Here is a 17,886-nt window from a genome sequence, read left to right as displayed (position 1 = left end):
CGTTGGTAGCTACATAGTGATTCCGAGCGAGTCCTGCACCTACCCATAGTTTGGAAGCGGTCAGCGATTACCAAGGTGGAGACACACCAATATCGTATGATAACGCTGACAGTTTTCAGGAAACTCGGTAGGTATGAACTTGCTACTCATATTGAAGGATACATTTGCAAATTTGCAGTTTTATATGTTTCAGATTTGTTTATTCATTTTATGAAGCATTAAAGAAGATTTTAGAGATAATGCACTATATGTTCAATGTGTTCTTTTCTTTCATATATGATGTATGAAATCGAGTCTATATTTAGGAATTAATATACAAAGAATCAACGAATGATTCAAATTGATGACTCATATGAATTAAAAGTTAGCAGTTTGTAAAGGGTATATACCCCGGCAATATTTATATGAAAACTACACACGTGGTGCTAATAGAGAGTGATTTTCAACTGCACACACCTATTCTCTAAAGGCTTCCCACTTTTGGGTACATTTACTTATGCTGAGAGATGTTATATATATATATATATGTCTCTTTTTCACCACGCTTACATCTGTGGATAACATTGGAAAAACTTCTCGCAAGATATTGTCTGTACTTAAATAACATTGGGAATGCTGATGATATTGACTCTATTTCCAATATTGTAGATGTTTCTGGACATTTTATTTGTGTTTTGAACTTGAAAGATATGTCTTACACCTTCTGACTTTTATTACACCATCTAAAGAGAATTTTAATCTATCTGGATGTCATTTAAATAGCACAAAATGAAAGCTAAGCAGTGCAAATACTAATAATGCCAAAAATTGGACTTGATTTGTGCAACTGTGCCTAGATTCCCACCGGGCCACAAAGGATTGTGGGACAGCTGGAGTTTTTACAGGCAGAGGGGAAGAGGTGGGTGGAGGTGAAGGTGATCCAAGTAGGCTTACTGCTGTGCCTGCAGGAAAACGGTTTAATTTTGTGGAGGGAGATTATTGTAATGAGATAAATGCATCTTCATGGGCAAGTTTAAATAGTACCTTCATATTATGCAGTGCCATAGAGCGCACATATATGATGTGAATATCCTTCACATCAGTCCCTGTACAATTGGAGTTTACTGTCTAATTTCCCTACCACACTTACAGAAATACACACACATACGCGCAAATTTTTCTCAGCAGCCAGTTAACCTACCTGTATGTTTTGGACCATGGGTTAAAACCGGAGCAAGCGGTGGGAACCCACACCCAAGCTGTCTAGCATTGTTGGTCAGTCTGTCTAGCACACTGACTCGTTCAGGATTTGGGGATGGGGGCACACTGCCCATTTTGTAGTTAGTTTCTTCATAACATTAGTTTATTTGCAATTAGATTGTTTTATTACAGGTGGCTATTATTTTTCTCCAACTAACTGATCCTGTTAATATTATTAAAGTTTTAAACCCCATGTCCACTAGCTTTTGGCCAGTTATGCATTTTTAAGTCTTTAGCTCTGAGCAACATAAAAAAAAGCTTCATACACAAAAGCGCTAATATGCCCACACTTAAGCTATAAATAAGGTTAAACTGGTAGTATTTTATGATAAAAACAACATTTAAGTAAAAGGATTTGTAATAAATGTGTAGGAGGCTTGAACTTTAAAATGATTTTTACACTTTTGCACAATGCATCTCCTAAAGCTTTTTCCTTTGTTTAGAACTATAGCTGTGAAATATAGAACATTTTAAATATAAACCATGGTTGCATGTTTCCTCCATCTATATTGTCTTATTTGCTATCATCAGAATAAGGGCTTGTTAAATTGAAATCTGTCCCCAGTTGTCTCCAATAAGCATTCAACACCTGACCTTAATGTAACAAGTGACTCACAAGACCCTTAGGGGTTAGCTTGTCACAAAAATGTTGTCGTATTTCATCAAAGGTCATTTAATGGCAGGAAAAGTGTAGGAAAGCCTAAAAAACACAATGTGATAATCCGATAACTATAAATGTAAATTATTAGGAAATCCCTGAAATTCTTTCTTTGCTGTTTATTATTGATTGAGATAACTTAATTGTTTTTGGAGCCACAATATTTAGGTGGTACCTGTTATGTTTCCATAATTATATTCTGAAATGAAAATCCTCACTGCAGTCAACGGTAATTTTCATTTGCAGCTAAATTTTCCATAGCTGTGAACTTTACTGAAACCACTGGTCATATTTTTTATATTTATGCTATTATTAAACCAAAGACGTAGTACGTAATTTAATTACATGCAAATATATTGGAGATAACAATAATGCAAATGGACTAATAGATGTTTTAAATAGATAGCAACAAAGCACGAAGAACAGGTTTTTTTCTTTTACCACTGATAGCCCTCTGTTTGGAATCAAACCAACGGAAGCCAAAATACAATTTTAGCCTCCACATGTCTCTAGTGCTGGGTGCAGTGAATATGGTTCAGTCATCTATTTGCCAACCCAAAGCACACAGCTTTGAAATGCAGGTTTGCTTTGGGATCACTGATTCCTATGAAACTGCAACTTCCCCATTCACAACTCAAGGCACTGGTAAGTTGGGCTTTGATGTGAGTTGATGTCACCTGCATTTTCAAACTGCATTACTTGGGGTCAGCATTGTGTTACTATACATCAAATATGCCTATGTGCATCTAATAAAGAGATATGCATAACCTCTGATCTGCTGAGGCATCAAACCAGGTGGTGATCCAGACCTATTTAAACCAAGAAAAGGACAGCCATCACAACATTTACTGAAGATAAAGTAAGAATTTATTACAGCGTGTTTGATGTTTTGACATCTTGCTTCAGTAAAAGTCTTCAGAAGATTTTAAAAGGTCTACCAAGCTCATTTTGCAAAGGGTATTTTTTCTTGGTTTATAGGTCACTTAAGATTAAAAAACACAAATGCACTTTTGATGGACGGACATATATGTATGTGTATATTGGTAACAGCGTACCGCAAAACACAGTTTACTAAACACAGCCAAAGTATCACAATCTAGAAAAAAAACTTGTAAAATATATAATCTAGAGTTGAAGTTGGTATAATCAGCCAATCAAAGAGTTTATTCATATAAATCTAAATATCAAATATGTAGAATAAAAGAACAACAGTAAGTATTATCCCTTTAATAGAAGTACATTTAGTTGGTATGTCATGTCTCATTCACATCTCTTTATGTATTTAAGACCTCAATCTAATTTTAGATTAAACAGTATCTTGTATAATGAGTAAAGTCATGAGAAGATGGGGAACATGGCGGTATCATCCCTTGTAGCTGGTTGCAGTGAATGGGCTATAAACATTATTTAAGAATGTGCAAAAATGTGCCTTAACACATTTGTTATATTGTAATGTTTAACTTTATTGTGAAAATCCACCAGTTTTTACAGACAGTGTATGGGTGATTACTCACACTTCATCATCATCATCAACATTTATTTATATAGCGCCAGCAAATTCCGTAGCGCTTTACAATTGGGAACAAACACTAATAATACAATACTGGGTAATACATACAGACAGAGAGGTAAGAGAACCCTGCTCGAAAGCTTACAATCTATATACTTGCCAAGAGGGGGCGTGACTGGAGGGTGGGAGGGGGCGGGGCGAGGTCAATTGCGTCATTTTGGTACCGCCCCCACACGGAACCGTAATTTACATAGCGGGGGCGGGGCCAAAATTGACGCAATTGGCCTTGCCCCGCCCCCTCCCGCCCTCCAAAATGGCATGATTCACAAAGAATCGCGTCAAATGACGCGCTTCTCGGTGATATCCAGGATCCGGGAGAAATGCCATCTCGCCCGGGACTGACCCGAATTTCGGGAGTCTCCCGGACGTTCCGGGAGAGTTGGCAAGTATGTGATTACTGTGCAGCAGAAACAGAGGCCCCTTACTGCACTCTCCCCCTCCCCCTGTCCTGTCAAATATCTGGACTCCAGGGATGATACCAAGCAGCCACATATCAGCTGCATCTCAGCAGTGGAGGGCTCATCTCTAGGCAATCATGAGATCATCTTGAAACATTTTTGATTGGCAGCCTGCAACTATTTAGTGCAGTCAATTGTTTCTTTTATTGCCCATCATAGCTGCAGTGGATAGTGCCCATGAGTTCCTTTGTTCTGTGTATTTTGGACCTTCCTTATTTGCTGCCTGCCCTAACCTTTGCCTGAACCTTGAATATGGTTGTTTGACATCTGCCCTGACAATGCTTTTTATCCTTCTGTGTTTTCTGATGGCCTTAAATGTATTGTGAAAAGCAGAGCTTCTCTATGAGAAGGATGGTCTCCAGGGAAGACACAGATCTTCTGTTGTGTCTTCTGTTATGAAAAACTGTATATTCAACACTGGACTTGCACCCCCAATCAAAGTTTACAGAAAGCAGCTAATCCTTTTCCATAACTGGGGGCTCTTTGTACTGTGTGGATTAGTAATGAGCAACAGGTGACCCTAGGGCCACATGCAACCCTCTGAGCCATCACCTGAGGACCCAGCTCCTTCCTGCTTTATTTTCAAATTTGTGATAGCTTGTAACACATTTTTAAAATGCCCGTTGATATCTTATTACAGATAGGTGTCTTGTTCTTTGATTACATAAATTGCTTAAGCATATTACTGAGATTAAGGGTAATGTGAGGCCATCTTGAAGGTTATATGGCCGTCCATGTGCCCTTAAAGTGTATCAGGTCACCTATCAATGATGTGTATGACTTAATTTTTATATATACACACACCATATGGACAAAAGTATTTGGACGCTTAACCATTACACCAACAGGGACTATAATGGCATTGTATTCAAATACATATACTTTAATATGGAGTTGGCCCTCCTTTTGCAACATTAGCAGCTTCCACTCTTCTTGGAAGGCTTTCCACAAGATGTTGGAGTGTTTCTGTGGGAATTTGCGCCCATTCATTCTGTAGAGCATTTATGAGGTCAGGCACTGATGTTGAATGAGAAGGCCTGGCTCACAATCTCCATTCCGGTTCATCCCAAAGGTGTTCAATGGGGTTAAGGTCAGGGCTTTGTGCGGGCCAGTCACATTCTTCCACACCGAACTCATCAAACCATATCTTTGTAGTCCTTACTTTGTGCAATGGGGCACAGTCATGTTGAAATAGAAAAGGGCCTTCCCCAAACTGTTGCCACAAAGTTGGAAGCATAGCATTGTTCAAAATGACTTTGTATGCTGAAGCATTAAGTTTGCCCTTCACTTGAGATAAGATGTTGAGCCCAAAACTTGATCATCAGCCCCATACCATTATCCCTCCTCCACCAAACTTCACAGTTGGCATAATGCATTCAGATAGGTAACGAAATCTTGAAATCCGTCAAACCCAGATTCACGCATCTGACTGCCAAATAGAGACGTGTGATTCGCCACTCCAAAGAACATGTTTACACTGCTCCACAGTGCCAATCTGCTTTTTACCACCGACGCTCGGCATTGGTCTTGGGGATGTCAGGATTGTGTGCAACTGCTTGGCGATGGAAATCCATGCCATTTAGCACCTGGTGTACACTTTTTGGGCTTACATTAATGTCAGTGGAAGTTCAGAACTCTTCAGCTATGGAATCAGCAGGGCATTGGCGACTTTTACGCACCAGGCGCCTTAGCAGTTATTGACTCCGCTTTGTGAGTTTACGTCATCTTCCACTTCGTGGCTGAGTTGTTCCTAAATGCTTCCACTTTCCAATAGTGTCACTTACAGTTGACCGTGGAATATCCAGTAGGGATGAAATTTCATGAACCATCTTATTGCAACGGTAGCGTCCTATCACAGTACCACACTGGAAGTCACTGAACTCTTCAGAATGACCCATTTTGTATCACAAATGTTTGCAAATGGAGATTGCATGGCTAGGTGCTTGATTCTATACACCTCTGGCAACGGGTCTGATTGAAAGACCTCAATTCAATAATTAACAGGTGTGGCCAAATACTTTTGTCCATATAGTGTATATGTATAGTTATACAGCATATATTGTTGTATGTAATTATCAGTACATACCTCAGTAATTGTTAACATACTTTTACATCTATCCATTTATCTCTCTACTGCAGTCCACAATATAATACTATACTCAAGCTGAAAGAAACAGTGAAGCTCTTTTATTTATAGAGGGCTAATGTGTCTTAAGCCTTGAATGAGCATACAGTATGCTGGTAACATGGCAACTGCTTAAAGAAAAAAATATGGATTGGCATTTCTAATGTCAGCTTTCTTTAAATATTCAACCTGATCCTTTATTCCCTTTCAGAAACTATGGAAATTAGATCTATTACACCAACCGATAGAAAGAATAAAAATAAATACAAATCTTTGAAATATTGTCAGTGCCATATGTTACAGAACTGATCTGTTCTATTTTTTTTACTTCCTATCTTATGATTTATTCTACACAGTGTGCACATTATTTTATATAATGTATACATGACAAAGGTGGTGTTCAAATATTTTAACATATGAAATTGTCTTAGGATATGGGTATTTACTCTGAAAAAATAAATAGTAATTCACAAATATCACTCCAGATATATCACTATCTATTCAGGTTCTTTGGTCATAGAGCAGTAAATGTGCAAGTGATCCTAAATTCCCTTCTAACATGTCAAGTCCCAGTAAAATTACACGCATCTAATCTGCTGTCCTACACACAAATAATAAGGCTGGAGACTGAATAATAATAATACAAACAAAAAAAAATAATATAGCTTCTATTAGGCAAGCGGAAAATTTGAAGGAAAAAAAGTGAGTAACATTTTTTTGTTATTTATGTATGCAGAACATGCACCGTATTTAATCTACCTGACTTTACTGAAGTATTCTACAGCTATCAAGTGAAACATGCGTAAGACATTTTGCACAAATCATAGTATTTTTCTACATCCAAAATTAGCACACAATATCATCCATTGATTATCTAAATAGAAAACATTTTACTGTATTCAGCAATTTCCCCAAAAAACAGAGTTAACAAATATATACTGACCTAATTTATGAAGAACACTGGATGTTCCCTGTAAACAATTTGGTTTTACACCAGTGTACTTAGACGGCCTACCTAAAGCACTTTAAAGACTGAAATAGTAAGCCTGGATTTTGAAGACACCTCTGTGAAATAGAAATGTATATAGATTTCCAGGGAGGCAGAAAATCTGAACCAGCACAATTCTCCATTTTTCTCATAAAGGTACAACCAACAAGCTGCTCCCCCCAAAGTACAACTGGAAAGCTTAAAACCCATCCAAATAAAAGTAAAGAAGACGACTTGATCTCCATCAGTTCTGAACTGGTGTAAACTTCAAGGGCCTGATTCATTAAGAAAAGTTAAGTAAAAAAAAATTGAGTAAGTAGTCTCCTGGACCAAACCATGTTACAATGCAAGGGGTGCAAATTAGCTTTCTGTTTTGCACATAAGTTAAATACTGGCTGTTTTTTCATGTAGCACACAAACACTTGATAGCTTATTTGTACACTGACATTTAAAGTTGATATTTGTGTGCTACATGAAAAACAGTATTTAACTTATGTGCAAAATAGAAAGCTTATTTGCACCCCTTGCATTGTAACATGGTTTTGTCCAGGAGACTACTTACTCAAATATTTTTTTCAACTTCCCTTAAGGAATCAGGCCCCAAGTGATTTTCTGTGAAAATGGCTATGCACTATGAAAATGTGACCCTCTCCACCCTCTTCATTTGTTTTTAACAATATTACTCTGCAAAATGTAATTTTTGCACTGCTCAGCAAAACTCTGTAGCTAAAAAGACCTCACTTCAGCAAACTGACTGCACATTTCTGCTCTGAACCTGTGCACTTCGACAGAAATCTAGGTGCACCACGGTAAATCGAGGAATGCTCTGTCACCAAAGAGGATGTTGCACTGCGCCTCGGCTATTTTGTTCGATTCGCAAATGAGGCTCAGTAAAATATTTTGATAGCTATAGCGTTTCATTTTTATCTTAGAAGGGTTAGGTTTGGGATTAGAGTTAGGGTTAGGATTAACATTAGCATAAGGCGCTGGGTGCAGGCATTGCCACTTTAAATGTGGAATTTTCAGTGTTGCCATATGAATTGACGTCATTTTCAAGTGTCGGCATATTGTGTGGTCGCATATTATAGATCCCGTTTTGAAAATGTTCGGTGTCTGTTTAATAGTAAGTTTATATTTTCTTCATGTCGCCCTCATTGTCTTCGGAATTTTTTTGCCGCAGTAGTCAATGTCGGAATTATATTAACCGGAAAAATGTACTCCACCCCTTAAGCGTTCCTCCGACCAAGTTTAAACCCAGAATTAGCCTATTTTTGGTGCATCTGGACTTTTCCTTATTATACCCCAACCACACCACACAGCAGAGTGAATTGATTGTCATTGTCCCAGCTGTATTTATATAGCTATAAATTTGGTAAAATGTAAATTTATAAATACAGTGCAAAATGGCCATTCTATGTAATGGTGAAACAAATGTGGAATTTGATTATATCGCCAGGCCTATTCTGTCATTTGTAGAGCTTTTGAATCCTATCTACAAGAGTAAACAAAACTAGCTCTTCAGCTCAGTATAATGGTATTTTAGTGTAAACATATTGTATCCTTGGGCAGCAAGAGATGATAACGTCCTTTTAAAAATATATAATTGAAAGTGATGTTCTTAACAAAACCAAGAAATTTAAGGGTCATTATTAGCAAATGTGGGCCCTTTTTAAGACAGCTCATGGGTCCATGTTCTGCTTCTGATAAGTGTTATTTTATGATTAGCCAATCTTTATTTAAAATGTAATGATAGAGGCACTGTAGTGTAATGTTTTGTAAGTAATAACAGTATGGAATTCATATGTACTAGTACAAGAGAGCCAATATCACCTTGGAGTTTATGAACAAAGGATTATACCAAGTGTCAACTTACTATGTTTCTCCTAGTTGGCATTAATAGATGAGAAAAAAACAAAAACATGTTACTATGGAAATGACTATGAGGGCATACAACGAAGCAAGAAAAATGTTAATGATTAATAATTAGGCAGATTCCTTACCTTCATTACTCCTATAACCAAACCTCTTTGCTGATTTAACATCAATAAGCTACATCTAGACAGGTTAATAAAAAAAACACTAAACCACAAAATGTACACTTTCATATATAAGCCATGAAGGGAAAATACATTGTACAGTGTTATCCTGACATTCCACTGCAGCTCTATTAAAAAACAAAAGTATTGCCTCATTCCATTCTAGACAGCAAAAGCTCCTTCCACATTTGTAGGATGGATTGGATCAGATACAGATAAAAACGCTGAGAATGCAGTCATTTCAATTATTGTGACATTGTTTACCTTGCCCATGTGAATGCATCAGTCAACCCACACAGCGCATTAGAGCAAAGCAGGTCTACCAAAGTAGCAGTCACTCTGTTTGAGAAGTAACTATGTCCTAACATTACTACAATGGTGCATGGGTGAAAGACAGCATGGTGGATAAATCTAAACACTCCACTTATTACATCTGTATAATATTCAGAAAACACAGCTTTTGACATACATTAATGTTAAGTAATGGTTTTACTTGCTCTTTAAAAACACCGTAAGCATTATCCATGTCTGCACCTGATAGTTTCCCAACTAAAAACGAGCATTTCTTGTAATCCATTTAAGTGATCGGAGGAATAATTAAATATATCTGACTCATCAAAAAGCTTCAAATACCTCCAAAAACTCATCTATCTGAATGTAGCCTTTAATGGACACTCAGCATGATGTCACCATGTAAAAGTTTTAAGCAGCCCCAGGACTAATTGATTTTAGTAAATGGATCCAAAAAAATGTGTGTCTCTTTCCACTAGAAGCAATCCTTCCTGTGCTGAAAGGAATGTGGGCTTTACGTGGTTTAAAAGACACAACATTTATAATAGGTAAATTGGATCTCAGAAGTGACAAATAATTATGAGTCACTTTTACCGTTGCAGCCTGGCTGGGCCAAAATGCAAAATGTAGACTTAACCTCATGTGTCAAACTCCCATTGTCCCATAGATTGTAAGCTTGCAAGCAGGGCCTTCTCACCTCTTTGTCAGTTTTACTCAGTTTGTTTATAAGTATGTTTGTCCCCAATTGTAAAGCTCTACGGAATATGTTGGTGCTATATAAATATATGATGATGATATTACCAGGGTTCCAGCATAATGGACAATGGAGAGGTACTTTATGCATAAATGTGAAAGATCATAGTAAAAACACAGATGGCTCAAATTGGTTCCTATAATTTTTCATATGGCCAACTGGTTGCCAGTTACTACAGTGGTGGTAAATATTTATTGACCATGTACAGTATCTCATTGATTGGCTTCTCCAACCAGTAGACTCTTGGGGGTATAATTACTAAACAACAAAAGATTATCAGGCGCTAATATAATACAATCTGATTGAGTCAGACTGGAGCGACTGCAGCTGGATGTGTATAATTACTAAACTGCGTGGAGAAGTGGAGATGTTGCATATAGCAACCATTCAGATTATAGATGTCATTTTGTAGAATGTACTAAATAAATGATAACTAGAATCTAATTGGTTGCTATAGGCAACATCTCCACTTTTTCAAACCCGCAGTTTAGTAAATATACCCCTTGGTTTCAATTATTTAGAGATGTATGATATTAATGAAGAGGGTGACTATAATTATTTTTGATCACTGTGGACGAATATGGAATATGAATTTAAGATGACTATAATGATCAAATGTGTGGTTTCTTGGTCGGAGAGAGCTTGTAAATATCAGATCATCCTTCAATGATGAAGAGCCACAAATAAAAATATTAGCTCTACTGTAAACAAAATTAACATAAAATATTAATCTCCCTTTTCCTCAATTCAGCTTTGCTCTCTGGGCAGGTGCCCCTCTTGCACAGCACCAGTTATTAACCTGCTCCTCCGAACCTCCAGTTATATGGTGCCAAGTTAACTTATTTTTAGTAAGTAAGAATTTTAATTGCATAACATCACTGTACATCGGTTTAGTAAAATAAGACGTGTTTGGTAAGAGCTGTTTGTTGTAGCTATCAGCTCCAAACAACATGTTTACAGCTTATTGAAGTAAAGTGACTGTGTGCACAAAATATACTAATTAGAAACATGTTTGCCAAAACAGTATTGACACAACATTTTCTTTATGCTTCATACTATATAATAACAGTTAATTTGAAAGAATAACCACTGACCACAACTACAGGAGTTTGTTTGCTTGAGACATTACTAACTTCAAAAACTGAAAAGTTGATCTTATCTATAGGTATTTACAGAGTACCCACTTACATTAGAACATGCATTTATGGCACCAATGACTAAAATACACATGTATTTATACTTTAAATGTGAGCCATAAAAAAATTAGTCAAATACAGTTTTTGCTTTTTCAACATTAAACATATGAATATTATGTATTGTGTGTCTTCTCTTTGTATGTGTACAAGATGTATTGGAGTTATTGATGGGAAAACTAAGGTTGCAGATTCTGGTTGAAGAAATTCTGGAAAGTGATTGACAGGAAATGGCATAACGTCCAGAAATGAGAGTTGGCTCTGTAATATCTACAGACTTGGGAAATAAAAGCCTAAAAAATGAAAGCATTCTGTAAACAGCATTAATAACAGCACTATCCCTGGGATTAGGCAGTAGTGATGTACTATACCTCAGCCCTCTGTTCTCCTTCTTAAGCACAGGAATTTAGGAACAGCTTATGCCCTCTTATTGCATAGAATGTTTAATAGAGTACTGCACCTAACAATACAAGTTGTATTCTATGAAAAATCTATCATTGGTGTATTCAAAAATTTATACGCAAATGTTTAGGGCTTTAAAAGCATACCTCCAAATTGTCAACCGATCTTTTGATATCGAATAGCTTGGGGATGAAAAGAGGTCTGAACCAAGTGATTCCCCAAAAAAACTTGGCAATTCTTTGAAGACACTATAGTCAGTCACTTTATGACAGAAAATAGCTGATGATGGAAAATTATTTACCCTCAGTTGAATATCAAACTTAAATGGAATCTCATTCAAGTTATGGTAATGTAGGATATCCTTTATTATTATATATTATTAATAATAATGTTATTGGTAGCTGTTTTATATAAGGCAAATTGTATTTTGGGTTTATTGGTACCAGAGGCGGAACTACGAGCTGTGGGCTCTGGTGCAGGGAGGTGGGGAGGAGGGTACCAGGGCCCCTGAACCTCTGCATCTGCCATGCATAGGGCCGCATTAGCTCCATGGGCCCCGATGCATTGCCCCTGCCGCACCAATGGTAGTTCCGCCACTGAGTGGTACTTTAAGTATCTTTTCCTTTAAAAGGCCAGTGTTGTGAATATACTGTACACTGCATTCTATACACTTAACTCATCTTTCTTTACAAAACAATTTGAAGTTACTATAAAAGAACCAGTTTACATTTTACCGCTGATGTTGCACATTACGAAAAGTACTTGTTAATGGCACATGAATTATTAGCCAGGAGAAAGCTAATTAAATGAAAATCAAATGTAAATAAATTAAATGTAAAAGAGAATTAAATTACAAATGTATCACGTCAAGCTATTAATATGTTATATTCTTTGCAGCTCCGGAAATCTTGTTAATCTATTGGAAATACAATTATGCTGCTAATTATTTTTATAGTGAATGTTACATTCCGGTCCAACTACTGTCCTAAGACATAATAATACAATAAGGTCTATTCATCTCTTGTGGATACCATCCTTCTGTAACCAATAAGGTAATTTATGGAAGAGGCAAAGTGTACCTGCTCTTTTGTCACATCATAAGGATACTCTTGCATTAATGCTCTCTTTTATATGTGTGAGTGCATGCATTTGCAAGTCAAGTAGGTAGCATCAATAGGGATGCAAATATTACACAGTTGAAATGGAGGAGTTGGGTGGATCGGGGGTAATACGGATTAAGCACACAGGCTGAAGTGGACAAACTATATTGCATTTGCGAGATGAGATTATATAAATGAGTAAAGTACTTGATTTCCCCAGCTGGTTAGACATGCTTTAAATCCAATCTCGTCCATATACTTTTAATGCACTTGGCGGACAAAAGAATCAGTGGGGACTCACATTTTTTGAGGTTTGTAAATGAGTGGACATATTTTTCAGGTTTACAAGAAATGATTTGCAGTTTTATTAACAGCCTGTAAAATCTGTATTCTACTCACTGTACACCCATTTTATTAAAACATAAGGTAATACAGCAGTATTCACCAGTATTGCACATTTTCACCCGCAGCACATAGCACAAGTGCTGGTACCATACTGAAACCAGGACTTTCTACATTTTTTAAAATGAAAATTAATAAAAAAAAAATGGCAACGTGAACTCAAAGATCAAGTATGCACAATTATCAATAATGAGCAATAGGTATATAAAATAATGATCACAACATTCTTTTCAAATTTTTTATTTGAATAAATTACTTTCCCACATTAATTGATAAAAAAAAGTCCAGAAAAAAGTGTCACCCTAAATCCTGACTTGATCCACTACAGTTTAAACTGTGCTGTGACCCACTCCCAATCTTAAGCACTGTAGTCTAAGGGAGGAATTTAGTTAATTTGATGTGCGGCCAAACATAACCACAATCTTATGAGGTACTAAAATAACCTAACATTTTGAATTTTCCTACGCACCTCTATGGAGTGCAAGGCAATATCTGCGATGTTGCATGGCTGTGGAGTGCCCCCGGGATCATTCCACGGCCCATTGCAGAAATCTGAATCGGCCCCTAAGTAGATCAAATGTTTAGGGGAAGGGGGAAATCCTGTCATTAGAAGTGCCAGTGCTTGCAGTTAATATGCTATTATATGTTGAACTTGCGATCTTATTTTTGGCGCCAAAACAGTTAAAATGTTACTTATGTGAAGATATAGTACTAAACCTTTCATTACAAATATCTGGACCAGGCCCAGACTGAGACTAAGTAGCAGCACCTGGAGAATAACACACACCAACCCACAATTTTGTATATGCCAAAAAATGTTAATGATGCCACAAAGGGTCCTATCATTCACTGGGCAGCTCATTGCCTATTGTGCCACCATTGGCCAGTAGTAGGAGCTGAGTGCAGAGCATTCTGGAAAATGCTAAGTTGCCACATTGCCAGTCCAGGCCAGCTTTCTGTGTGGTAGTTTCCATGAAAATTAGATGGAATATGCAGACTGTAAGTTCATTAAGAGTTACATTTGACAGCTCTAGTCTGCCATGGCACATATGAGGTTTTTATTCTGTGGTGAGTATTTAATCAGATGTCCAGGTAATGGGAGATTGAGTGGCTATAGAACACTATAACCAAAAGCATTCGTAATAAATATAATTCTTTACTTGTGTTTAATATGAACCCTCCTACCACATCTACATGACTCTGTGTAGGACAACATATATATTGTATTGTAAATATAGGTTTGATAATCACTAAATGGTTCTTTTGTTACTTGGAAGCATCTACAATGGCACTATAATACAGGTATATATGGTAACTTATCAATACTTAGTGGAAGATTCAGTTCCACGCATTGTTCTAAAGTGCGGCCCACGCACTATTACCGTTACTATGGTAATAGCTGTGCATTATTAACGTTACTACGGCAGTAGCTGTGCATTATTACCGGTACTACAGTAAAAGCTGTGCATTATTAACGTTACTACAGTAGTAGCTGTGCATTATTACCGGTACTACAGTAAAAGCTGTGCATTGTTAACGTTACTACAGTAGTAGCTGTGCATTATTACCAGTACTACAGTAAAAGCTGTGCATTGTTAACGTTACTACAGTAGTAGCTGTGCATTATTACCGTTACCACGGTACTTTCTCCGCTAATTTTTGCTCGCAGCTCTGTAAGTCACCAGCAAAAATCCACAGAGAATTTACCGTAGTAACAGTAATAATGCACAGGCCGCGTTGTTCTAGAGTAATATTCTGAGTTGTTGGTCACTGATATATAGCTATTGTATTAGTCTTAAAGTTGCGGAAAGCAAAGTGATGAGTACAATCTTACATTTATTTGAGGGAAAAAAGAACTTTCAGTGTAATAGTGTTAGTTATTGTTTTTCACCACAGAACCAGACACAAATCCGTGCCATGCTTGTATTCATTTCTAGACAGCATGGTAATTTGGATCTTGTCATTTGGATTAAGTATTTTATAAAACATTCTGTTCTGTTGAAATAACTACAACTAAAATGCCAGTCATTTCATGAAAGCTTTCTATTACAAATCTTACTTGTTCCTATGAATATATTTTTGTTGCATTTCGTATCTTAAACAAAAATGAATATCTGCTGTCTGTGAGTTTAACAGTCACTAATTTGCTTTCAAGTGTTACCCCATAGACATGTGCACTTAAGAACATTCATTTCGCTATAATTTTTCAACCACTTTAACACATTGTCATTCTTACCTTCACTTTGAGGACTGACGCAAACATCCTGGCATCTTCTGACACTCCCCCAAGATAGACTTTTTTTGTAAATTGTGGCACATGATCATTTTCATCCTGTACTTCAATGTACACCACAGCTGTATTACCTATGGGTTAATAATAACAAAATTGTTATGCTTTGATCAAAATAATAGAAATGAGTACTGGGATATATTGATATTGGCATCTTTCTCATAGAGATCACTTATTTTCTATTTCAGAGAAAGTATGAATATAAACAACATATATTATAATCTATTTGTATTGTAAACATATAGAGGGGTTAACAAAAGAGTCCTTTAAATTCAAACTTATAAACTGTAAATGTCTTAATCTAGAGGAAGGTAAAACAAAACCCCAAGAAGCATCTACATTGTTAGCTTCACAGATTAAATAGAAAAATGATTTGTCCCAATTGATCAATTTATTCCATATAACTATTGTTACCCGTCCACCAAGTCTGCCATTACTAACTCCCTTGGTAATGAATGCTACAGTCAAACTAAACTCATTGTGAAATATCTCTTCCTACGTTGGTAATGAACAAGTTGTTCCTCAAGTCACAGTGGATGTCACCTATACTGTCCTGAATGGAAAAAACTTGTTAGACCAGAGGTGAAATTAGCGAGCTGTGGGCCCCTGCGCAGAGAGGCTGGGAGGAGGGAACTGGGGCCCCCAACCCTCTGCATATGCTATGCAGCGGTCCCCATTATCTCCATGGGCCCCGTTGCATAGCACATGCCGCACCAATGGTAGTTCCGCCACTGCATCAGACGAATCTTTACATTGTGCTTGGATATATTTGTAGACATTAACTAGTTAACATATGCTGCATTTTTCCAAAATAAACAATCCCTGTCTACCAAGTATTTCATTATAAGTCAATATCTCCATTGATTTTACTAATAAGGTAGCCAGTGTCTAAGCCATGTCAAGCTCTATGCCTTTCTTATACAGAGGTGCCACAACTGTGCCTCATATTCAAAATCTGGTCAACAAGTGATTTACACAATGTAAAAAAATACATTTTCTTTCTCCTATGCTCTTACAGCAACTGTCTTACATTGCATGCTGCTACTAAGTTTATTATCTACTAGTACACCTACCACCTTTTCCTTCTCAGATCTTCCCAATTGTATCACATTTAATGTATGGGTAGCACAATTATTAACATGGCCTAAGTGCATTATCTTACATTATTTTTCCTTGAACCTCATCAGCGATTTCACCTTCTTTGGTGACTTAATGTCCTGACTTGTGTTAATAACCTTACAAAGGTTAGTGTCTTCTACATAAATGGACAGCTTATATCCTAGACCTTGTACAAGATCATTAATAAAAAACAATGAAAAGAACAGTGCCCAGTGCTGATTCCTGGGTTACCCTACTGATACCTTCAGTTCAGTCTTCTTAATACATTCCATTTATAACATTCATTGATCTCTCAGACAGTGAAGGAACAGTGCTGTGGTGGGCAAGTGTCCCTTGATTTCTACATGCACCGATTGCTGTATATGAAATTGAATGATGGCAGCACAGTGGCCTAGTGGTTAGCACATCTGTCTCACAGCACTGGGGTCATGAGTTCGATTCCCGACCATGGCTTTATCTGTGTGGAGTTTGTATGTTCTCCCTGTGTTTGCGTGGGTTTCCTCCGGGTGCTCCGGTTTCCTCCCACACTCCAAAAACATACTGGTAGGGTAATTGGCTGCAATCAAAAAAATTGACCCTAGTCTCTCCCTCTCTGTCTGTCTGTCTCTGTGTGTGAATGTGTGTCTATAGTAGGGAATTTAGACTGTAAGCTCCAATGGGGCAGGGACTGATGTGAATGAGTTCTCTGTACAGCGCTGCGGAATTAGTGGCGCTATATAAATAAATGATGATGATGATGAATGATGCTTTGTACCACTGTAATTCTTGCTAAATATGATTTAACAAGGATCTTGTCACTGGCAGTTGTTGCCTGAGGTGGTAGTAGTGCTATCGGCGGCGTTGACACCTTAATATATTGGAAAAAACCCTATCTAGGGCAATAACTCCAGTTTTTCTACAGAGATTGGGGTTTTCTCCATTTAATAAATAAAGCAATATATGAGATAGGGTTATTCTATGTGATAGAACATTGTGTTACTTCTACTCTCCTATCTGTATATGACTAGTCGATGAAGTGTTCAGAGGGGGGAGAGAGCATCTACTGGCTCCAATGCTAGAAATCCAGCCATGGTTATTGGGAAGAGCTGCTATTTGTGTAGTGTGGAGCTGCTATTAGTATAATATGGAGCGTAATTTATCACATTTGCCCCACACAACCTATTTAGTTGCTCTGTCTAAACACTAAAAATGTAAAAAAAACATAGTAATACCTACTGTTTTTTCCGTAAAGCTTTACACAGCCATAGTGTTTTGATTATGT

At 37.2% G+C, this 17,886-nt stretch overlaps 1 protein-coding gene across 1 annotated transcript in view; it reads right to left on the bottom strand.

Annotated features, from left to right (window-relative positions):
- The window catches only part of PCDH15 (protocadherin related 15), a 945,519-nt gene that overhangs the window by 120,179 nt on the left and 807,454 nt on the right, over positions 1 to 17,886 (bottom strand). The window contains exon 27 of the mRNA XM_075216373.1: positions 15,453 to 15,580. Within this exon, the coding sequence (XP_075072474.1) occupies positions 15,453 to 15,580 (128 nt within the window). The remainder of the gene's footprint in view (positions 1 to 15,452; positions 15,581 to 17,886) is intronic.

This window comes from Mixophyes fleayi, chromosome 6 (genome assembly GCF_038048845.1).
Source record: "Mixophyes fleayi isolate aMixFle1 chromosome 6, aMixFle1.hap1, whole genome shotgun sequence".
Classification (NCBI taxonomy): Eukaryota; Metazoa; Chordata; class Amphibia; order Anura; family Limnodynastidae; genus Mixophyes; species Mixophyes fleayi.
This window is presented reverse-complemented; position numbering and strand designations above follow the sequence as displayed.